Source organism: Hypanus sabinus, chromosome 3 (genome assembly GCF_030144855.1).
Source record: "Hypanus sabinus isolate sHypSab1 chromosome 3, sHypSab1.hap1, whole genome shotgun sequence".
Taxonomy (NCBI): Eukaryota; Metazoa; Chordata; class Chondrichthyes; order Myliobatiformes; family Dasyatidae; genus Hypanus; species Hypanus sabinus.
Genome location: NC_082708.1, coordinates 146,718,680 through 146,728,276, shown reverse-complemented (window position 1 = coordinate 146,728,276; position 9,597 = coordinate 146,718,680). Strand labels below are relative to the sequence as shown.

At 41.2% G+C, this 9,597-nt stretch overlaps 1 protein-coding gene across 2 annotated transcripts; it reads right to left on the bottom strand.

Moving 5' to 3' along the window:
* Positions 1–569: 569 nt before the first annotated feature.
* On the bottom strand, positions 570–9,548 carry pomk (protein O-mannose kinase). Of its 2 annotated transcripts, none has more exons than XM_059965330.1 (3): positions 9,357–9,548; positions 6,733–7,024; positions 570–2,454 (listed from the first exon to the last, which is right to left on the bottom strand). In XM_059965330.1, the coding sequence occupies exons 1-3, from the start codon at positions 9,398–9,400 to the stop codon at positions 1,885–1,887; spliced, it is 906 nt and encodes a 301-aa protein (XP_059821313.1). In that variant the 5' UTR covers positions 9,401–9,548; the 3' UTR covers positions 570–1,884. The 2 variants fall into 2 exon arrangements, with proteins under 2 accessions (XP_059821313.1, XP_059821312.1); XM_059965329.1 differs by having other exon boundaries at positions 570–2,670; positions 9,357–9,538.
* Between the last annotated feature and the right edge of the window lie 49 nt (positions 9,549–9,597).

The following is a 9,597-nucleotide window of genomic DNA, read 5'->3' as shown; positions in this document are numbered from 1 at the left end:
CTGAGCAATTAAATGCTGTCAGAAAACAGATGTGAAGGAAATAGAAGTGAAGTAAAAGAGATGACTGAATGTGAATAACAAAGAAAGCTTTTCAAAGACTCAAAGCAAAACCTCATATGTATAAGGATTGTTGAAGACATCAGGAGCAGTGACTGCAGAGACCAACAAATGCAAAACCTTGAATCAGGTTCTCAGAAAAGAACTCAACAACATCGAACCCTGGGCAACAGTGGCATAGTATCTCAATACAAGTATAGGTTTTGTTAAGTTATTGAAGTACATGAAAGAGTTGCATAACTAAAAGAGTTATGAAACAAGTTAACGAGTCTGGTTTGAAACCATGTGGTAAATCATTAAATTGTTTGAAATAATTGCGTTAATAAAGTAGTTGTTAGATAAGTCCTGACGAAGGGTCTCGGCCCAAAACGTCGACAGCGCTTCTCCCTATAGATGCTGCCTGGCCTGCTGTATTCCACCAGCATTTTGTGTGTGTTGTTGTTAGATAAGCTGTTGTCTGGTGTGTTTTGTCATGTGCTGCAATTAAATGGTAACATCGTTAAAGCCCAGAAGAATGTACTCTATATGTTTTAATCAAGTCATCTGTCAAGTCTGGAGAGTTCAAGCCTGGTGTGCTTAACCTCTCCTTTTAATACAACCTTACCAACCTAGGAAACAGTCTGGTGTACACATTTTCAAAAGTATAAAATTACTTCCACATTAGTGTTTTATGTAGAAAGCAGTTTATCCACTTGGTGTAATTCATAGTTTACACATAATTTTAACTGAATATAGAGGCATGGGAGGGCTGGGCTGTTGATCACGGGCAAGGAAATGTTCTGGGGTGTGAATGGAGAAGCAGAGTGGAGTTAACGAGAGTTACCTAACAACAATACTTACAGAAAGAGCAGAAGAGTCCTACGGTATGGCAACACCAGGGGACATTGTGGTGGTTAGAATGCGTACGTGTCTAATGAAGTCCAGGCAGAGGGATAACAATCAGATGAAAATGGGAGAATGCAGGGAAGGTGTGGATGCAATGGGAGTCCCAGTTCATGGGTGTTTTGTGGAGCACAGTGAGAGTAATACCATTGGGCATGACAATACTGTGGAAAGGACTGAGTGAAAAAGTATGTTATAGTATGGAATCAGGCCTATCAGCCCACTGGATTCATGCTAGCCACTAACCATTTAAATTAACAACCACATTCATCACATTAAATTTTTCTCAGCACCCTGCTTTCTCCACCTCCATACATGCTGGAGGAAATTTACAATGGTCAGTTAACCAACCAACCTACGGCTTGGCACGCAGAAGGAAATCAGAGCACATGAAGAAAATCCATGCATGGTCACAAGGAGGCCATGCAAACTCCTCACGGACAGCCAAGGTTAGGATTAAACCCATGTCTCTGCCACGGCAAGGCAGCAGCTCTTCTAGATGCACCACTGTGTCATCTCAAAGTCCTGATGGAAGTGGAGGAAGGAGGAATTCAGTTGCAGGCTCTGGATATAGTATGTTGAGTGGTGTGATAATCGGTAATCAGACATCAAAGGGTGGGACATGAGCTGAGTGGGAGAGGGGCATTGGCTTAATATGCCACAAGGTCTGATCATGTATAGAGGATAAGGGTCTGTGGATATAATAGCTGTTGGATGGAGTGAAGAAACATCAGAGTTGTCAGTTAAGAGAGAACATTAGATTCCTGTGCAATCTTTAATGGATAAGATTAGGCCTATCTGCATGCAATTAAGACAACAAAAATTGGTGTCAAGAATTACTCAATCTTTGCCTTGTCCTGTAATGACAAACAGAGTCAGTTTGTATTGAAGGGAGTTTATCTGAGGTGAATTACAGCATTCTCAAGAGGAAGATCACATCATTTATTATAATTCATGTAACATCTGACTGTGAATACCAAACAAGTCCGACTCTTGTATCAGTGAATCATAAACAGCTTTGTAAGTCTTCACAACGTTCAGTATTGATGGTCGAAGCTGTGGCTTATTTTTCTTGCAGTCTTGATGCAACTGAAACAAATGAAGTCTGACCACATCACTTCCTCCAACTTGGCCCAGCAAAAAGTCTGTGACATCCGGAACCTTCCAAATATCTGTTTTCTCATCATATGGAGGCATGAGGTCATCAGAAAATGGAAGCTTGTCACCAAATGGCCAAAGCTGCTCTGGAGCCACAAAGTCACCATGTAACTGTCGGGTACCACATTTAATTAAAACACCAGCACTTCGATTCACTAGTGGAAGGGCATCCAGATCATTGGCTATCACGTGCAGATTCGTTGTCAACAAATACTGAGACAAGGTCTTTGTCAGGTCATTGGAGTCACACATAACACGGGTACCCAATGGGCTGTTGTGCAAATAATGCAGAAAATTCACGTATTCAAGGGCTAAGTGGAATCGAACTTCCCATGTATCAAATTCTCTGTGCTCCTCCTGTTGCAAAACAGAATTAACATTGACTAGCGATCCTAGTGGGTGATACTCCGTGAGGATAGTGGCATCCTCCTCACAAAATCCCAGCAGCTGAACCACGTACGAACTCTGCAAGCCTTTCAGCATCTCTAATCCATGAAGGAAGTCATCACTGAATTCAGAGGCAGAAAGTCGAGAGAGAGTCACTTTGTTTCCCCTCCAGTATGCAAGCAAAACCTGCAGATTAAACAGGGGCAGCGGCAAATATATATGATCGACAATGTTTCTGAGATTTAAATACAGATATTAATTATAGCAGGTCAATGGTACTAGGCACAATAACTGTTCAGCATGGACTAAATGGGCTGAAGATTCGTTCTCTGTGCCGTAGAGTTCTATGACTCTATATATTAATTTCCCTTAGGAACTATTTATCCTCATGATGAAAACTTCCGTACATTCCTGTTCTCTATCTTTATGGCACAGAGCCATGCTGTATATGAACTCTGCATTCTGTGAACTCTGTCTCCTGGCAGTTTCCTCATTTCCTTTTCCCCAGCATTAATCAATCTGCCTTCACCTATCTTAGCCATAAGCTTTCAAATTCACTTTATAAACCTCAGCACCACTCTCGATTTCCTTTACTCCTTTACTCTTGGTATACCCATGACTGTGTTATCACCCACAGCTCCAATCTGCTAATTAAATTTGCTAACAACACTACAGTGACTGGCCTAATCTCAAATAATAATGAGGCAGCCTACAGAGAAGAAGCCATCACCCTGACACAGTAGTGTCAAGAAAACAACCTCTCCCTCACTGTTGCATAAACAAAGGAGCTGGTTATGGACTACAGGAGGAATGGAAACAGGCCAACCCTTATAGACATTAATGGATCTATGGTTGAGAGGGTGAACAGCTTCAAGTTCATCAGCATAAACACCGAGGATCTCACGTGGTCTGTACACTCCAGCTGTGTGGTGGGAAAGGCACAACAGCGCCTCTTTCACCTCAGACGGTTGAAGAAGTTTGGTATGGCCCCCCAAATTCTAAGAACTTTCTATAGGGGTACGATTGAGAGCATCCTGACTGGCTGCATCATTGCCTCGTATGGGAACTGTACTTTCCTCAATCACAGCACACTGCAGAGAGTATTGCGGACAGCCCAGTGAATAGATAGATGTGAACTTCCCACTATTCAGGATATTTTCTAGGACATGTGTGTAAAAAAGGCCTGAAGGAGCATTGGAGACCCGAGTCACCCCAACCACAAACTGTTCCAGCTGCTACCATGCAGGAAATGGTACCGCAGCATAAAAACCAGGACCAACAGGCTCTGGGACAGCTTCTTCCATCAGGCCATCAGACTGATTAATTCATGCTGATGCAATTGTATTTCTATGTTATATTGACTATCCTGTTGTACATAACATTTATTATAAATTACTATGATTGCACATTGCACATTTAGACAGAGATGTAACGTAAAGTCTTTTACTCCTCATGTATATGAAGAGTGTAAGTAATAATGTCAATTCAATTCAATTCAGCCCTACCTTCTTGGTCACTCTTCCTAGTGATTCCTACTTTGGTTTGGTATCAATATTTTTGCCCAGTTGCATTCTTGTGAATTGTCTTGGACTGTTTTACACCATTAAAGGCTCTGTATAATTCAAAGCAGTTATTCCATTAATTTGTGCACCTAAATGGTTTAGCCAGGGACTGTTCAAATCAACCAAAGCAACAGAAATCACCCATCTCTGTCTCCTTTGAATTGTATCAGCCAAATAACCTTTAACAATCCTCTTAGAATTAGTCTTAGTTTCATCTTTACCACAAATCCTATGTCTTATGCTTTTGTTTTACATAAATTGACTTAATTGCTCTGTGAAAATTGCCCAATTAGTCTGATGGGAGACCAATAAACTGCAGATGCTGAGATCTGGAGCAAGATGCTACAGATTCAGTCAATGTTTCATGTCAAGAGCCTTCATTTGAACTGAAAGTTTAGATAGAGGGGAGATAGCCATATAAAGGGGTGAGTGAAAGTGGGGGAGAAGGCTGGCAAGCAATAGATGGATGTAAAATAAGAAGCATGAGTCCACTCTGCCCCCCTCCTTTGGCCTATTCCATCTTTTTCTTCTTTTGTCTATCACCCCTCCTGATCTGGATCCATGCTAGCTTGTGTCCAGCCCTTTCACCACCTTTTTTTAAAAATACTGGTTATCTCCCCGCTATCTTTCAGTCCAGATGAAAATAAGTCCAAGATGTTGACTGTCAATTCTGCTAAAGAAAAGCTACCCAACCAGCTGAGTTCTTCCAACATCTTGTATGTCAGTTTGACAGGAAGCAATGATTGTTGTGTAAACACCCACCCAGCAATAACAACTCAGGACCAGATCACCCAGCCTAACTGGGTGTCCTTGCTACAGAAGACTCTCTTCTCACCTTTTATTTCCTTAAAGTTATCTGAATATCTTGGCCTGTACTGCATCTCTTTCCTGCCAGCCTCCAACATCAAATGCTAGAAGATTGCATCCATGAAACATCCATTTGTACAGTTGGATTTAACAAGTTGGTACAAATATCAGGAACTGAAAGTTCTTCAAATTACATCTTAACCTTAGCTGAATGAAATGAAAATTGGGCACCGCTAATTAGAGCGTAACGTATTTCCAATTTTAAAGATACTTGGCTCATTCAGTGAGAAGTTAACATACAGAATGCAAAAAGTGGCTGATACAATAAATAGATTTGTAGTAAAACTCATTTTTTTCTATTTATGACTAATCTTGGGTTCTCAAATTTCTCAGGGCACAATCTCACGATCTCCAAAGTGTTGGAGACAGTGTTGGTATATTACAGAAAAATAGACTTGTATTTCCATTGATCCTTATGCAATAGTCTAGTGTGGCAAAATGCCACAGTCAGTCATAGTTCTGAAGTTCCACAAATGATACAGCCTATTTACTTATAAGTAGGTGTGATGAAGATGACCATGGCAGATAATCAGTTTTAATGATTTTGTGAGAAATGAAAATTGGTCAGAACATGGTCCAATTTCCCACTTCCAAAAAAACACACGGGCTTTTTTAAAGTCTGGTGGTATACAAGGTCTTGGTTTCACAGCTCACCTTCAGGACCATACACATGAATCAGTTTGAATTATGCCTTGATCTAACACCATTAGCAAGTTAGATATATGTTTACAGATCCTCATGCCTACAACAGCAGTATTATTTTCTGTTTATGTACTGCAGTATTATTATGCTTAGTAAGGCCATTATCTAGTCGATCTAGTCCGATGCCTGCAGTTACAGGTCAGTATATGAGTTCACTTTTGGGCCTGATTGCAAGTGAACAATGAAGAGCCAACTGTTAGACAGCTGACAGGCAGTGAGAATATAGGAGTTTCCATGGAACCAAGCCGGATCTGAGCACTGAGGAAAGGGAGAGAATGAGAGAGCATCATTCTAAAGCAGGGAACACTGAGCTCTCAGCAGGGTGTGAGGCCATTTACTTGTGGGATTATAAGGAAAGACATTCATGCTGCTTCTGTCTCAGAAATATTCAACGGCCCTTATTTTGGCACAGTCTATAGCAATCCCTGTAAGGAACAAATAGTTAAACTCTGCCAAATTTAGGGCTAATGGATGGAGTAACCTCATGACACACTGCATTGGATTGGAATCTTATGACATGTAGAATTCTCCTTAAATGTTAAATAAGCTTCCTATCTGTTTTGGGAAATGGTCCAAACAGGCCTTCAAAAGTAGAATTAGACAGGTTTTACAGAGGCAGGTCTTTCATCTGAACAAGTGGAAAGAAGTAAATCACACCTAGCCTAAATAGTGATATTATCACCTTGAAGCAAATCTAGACACAAACCCAAGACTTGGGCCCATACCCAGGTTTGACATTTCAGTGTGGCTCAGTATTATCAATGCAGTCTTTCAGATGAGCCAGAAGAAACCCTGACTGATTTTCATCTCTCACCCAATCTCATTAAAACATATTCCATATCTATTTTTGCATTTCTGTTTATAGGCTCTTTGTAAACACAAATTAATTGCCATCTTCCAATTATAATAAAAGCACATTTGAAATTTAACTGACTGAAACCTTCTAAAGTTGACAGAAGATCATGAAATGTTCTGAAAACGTATATTATTCTTTCTAAACGAATCACAAAATCTAAATGCTTCACTCCCTTTGACAACTGTTCACCAAATTTGAAAACAAAAATAACACTGATCTAAATGAAGAGAAATGAAAAATCAGATGAATATAGAGTCCCACCTGCTTAACAGCACCTTGTCCAATTGGTTCCACCACAGTAACCTCGGTCTGTATCATTTCACAGGATAACCAGGGGAAGCAATCTTTCATTCCTCCCAGCCAGAAGTAGCCAGGTGGGCAGTTATCTGTTGTCCTGTCTAATGGTCTTCTCAGCCAACTCAATGCATCTAAAAGTTCATTTCTGAAGATCATGGTGACTGTAAAGACGGCAGCAATAAGGGATACAAGGCACAGGGTCATCTTCTGTCTTACTGAAGACCCATGAATACCAGTCGTTGTCATCTGCATTTTCCTGTACAAAAGTTCACAATGAAAAAGTCTGGTTCAGCAATCTTTCTCTAACTCTAAACTCAAAGCTGCTGTTAAATTGGTAGTGAGTCAGTTACTTAGTTGCAAGGCTGAGGAGTGCACAGTGAATCAAACATGATCTAACTATAAATGGGGAAATCAATGTTCTGTGGGATGAATGACTCCTCTTTATCAATTCCTGAGCCAGTTTTTAAAGGCTTAGTGTGTATTCAAGACTTCAGTGAGCTCCAACTCCCCCACCCCCTCCATTTAACAACAATGTCGAGAGCTCACCAGAGCACGTGGATCAGGGTTGACAACTCTGATTATATCCATTTGTTGTTTTATCACATTATCTCTGTAAAAACTGTTTCTCTCAAATCCCAATTCTTTCAATAATTAATAAACTGGAGTCAAGGAAAATTAAAAACACAAGAGATTCTACAGATGCTAGAAATCCAGAGCAATACACACAAATTGTTTGAGGAAATCAGTAGGTCAGGCAGCATCTATAGAAATGAATAAACAGTCAATGTTTTGGGTCGAGACTCTTCATCAGGACTGGAAAGGAAGGTGCCAGAATAAGAAGGTGGGGCAGCGGAAAGAAAGCAAGCTAAAAGGTGATAGGTGAAACCAGATAGGTGGGGGAGGCGAGATGAAATAAGAAGCTGGAAAGTAATAGTTGGAAAAGGTAAAGGGCTGATGAAGAAGAAATCTGATAGGAAAGGAAAGTGAACCATGGGAGAAAGGGAAGGAGGAAGGGCACTGGGAGAGGTGATAGCCAGGTGAAGAAAAGAGATAAAGAGGCCAGATTGGGGAATAGAAAAGGGTAGGGGAAGGGAAAGAACAAAATTACCAGAAGTTGGAGAAATCAATGTTCATGCCATTAGGATGGCAGCTACCTAGACAGAATATGACATGTTGTTCTTCCAATCTGAGGGTGACCTCATCATGGCAGAAGAGGCCATTGACCAATGTGTCGGAATGGAAATGGGGATAGAAATTAAAATGGTTGGCTACCAGGAAATTACGTTTTTTGCAGATGAAGTGGAGTTGTTCGACAAAGTGGTCCTCCAATTTATGTCGGGTCTCAGCAATGTAGATGAGGCAATATCAGGAGCACCGGATATAGTAAACCCACAGGTGAAGTGTTGCCTCACCTGAATGGAGATGAAGGAGAAGGTGAATGGGCAGGTGTAGCATTTCTGTCACTTGCAGGGATACGTGCCAGGAGGGAGATCAGTGGGGCGGGACAAATGGACAAGGGAATTATGGAGGGAGTGATCCCTGTGGAAAGCAGAGATTGGGAGGGAAGTAAAGATGTGTTTGGTGGTAAGGTCCCCTTGAAGTTGATGGAAGCTGCAGAGAATGATGTGTTGGATGCAAAGTCTTGTGGGGTGGCAGGTGAGGACAAGAGAAACTATCCATGTTGAGACTGGGTACATGGATGTCCGGGAAATGAAGGAGATACAGGTGAGAACAGCATCAAGGGTGGAGGAAGGGAAATATCATTCTTTGAAGAAGGAGGACAACTCTGATGTCCTGTAAAGGAAAGCATCATCCTGGGAACAAATGTGGCAGAGATGAAGGAACTAAGAAAAGGGAACAGCATTTTTATAGGAGACCAGGTGGGAAGCGCTATAATCAAGATACCCAGTAGGTTTATAAAAGATATTAATAGACAGTTTGTCTCCAGATGTAGAGACAGAGAGATTGAAAAAGGGAAGCGATTTGTCAGAAATAGACAAGTGAATTTAAGGACAGGGTGGAAGTTGAAGACAAAGTTGATGAAATTGACAAGCTCAACGTGGGTGGATGAAGCAGCACCAATGCAATTAGGGACCATTACTAGAGAAAACTTGGCACATGGACAGTTACATGTAGCCAACAGAAAGGTAACCATTGCTGGGGCCCATACGGGTTGCCCGTGGGTTCAACTGAGATTGGGAAAAGTGGGAGGAGCCAAAAGAGAAATTCTTGAGGGTGAGGACCAGTTTTGCCATATGAAGAAAGGTTGTGGTGTAGGGGAACTGATTGGGTCTATAATCAAGAAAAAAAGCAGAGAGCTTTAAGGACTTTTTGATGGGGGATAGAGGGACTGAGCATCCATCTTGAAAATGAGGCTAGAGAAATGAAAGCTGTTGGGGAGATGTGAAGTATCATGGATGTAGGTGGGAAAGGACTGAACTAAGGGGGATAGAATAGAGTCAAGCTATGTGGACACAAGTTCTATGGGGCAGGAGCAGGCAGAAACAATAGGCTTACCCAGACAGTCAGGTTTGTGGATCTTGGGTAAGAGGTAAACATTTTCTTTCCATTGCTCCTGATTTACTTACAGAATGTCCAGATATTTGATTAATCCCAGAAGATTTCTAGACATTTTGTTTCAGTATAATTCTCTTGCTTCTTAGAACTGTAGTTTCCAGTTCATGGCTGACGCCGGGAGTTAAGTTGGGCAGGGAGTACAGAGATATCATCTCTTCATTAACCTGATGCTTGGCGTACTTTCTCAGGCAAATGTACAAGGTTCTGACACTATTCTGAAGAAAAGGAAAGGCTTTTATATATGACCCCCGG

Coding starts and splice junctions, on each gene's coding strand:
- pomk (XM_059965329.1), bottom strand. CDS start 9,400: ATGTCTAGAAATCTTCTGGGATTAATCAAATATCTGGACATTCT. Junction 7,025..9,356: donor ATCAAATATCTGGACATTCT/GTAAGTAAATCA, acceptor ACTTTTGTACAG/GAAAATGCAGATGACAACGA. Junction 2,671..6,732: donor GACAAGGTGCTGTTAAGCAG/GTGGGACTCTAT, acceptor TTTAATCTGCAG/GTTTTGCTTGCATACTGGAG.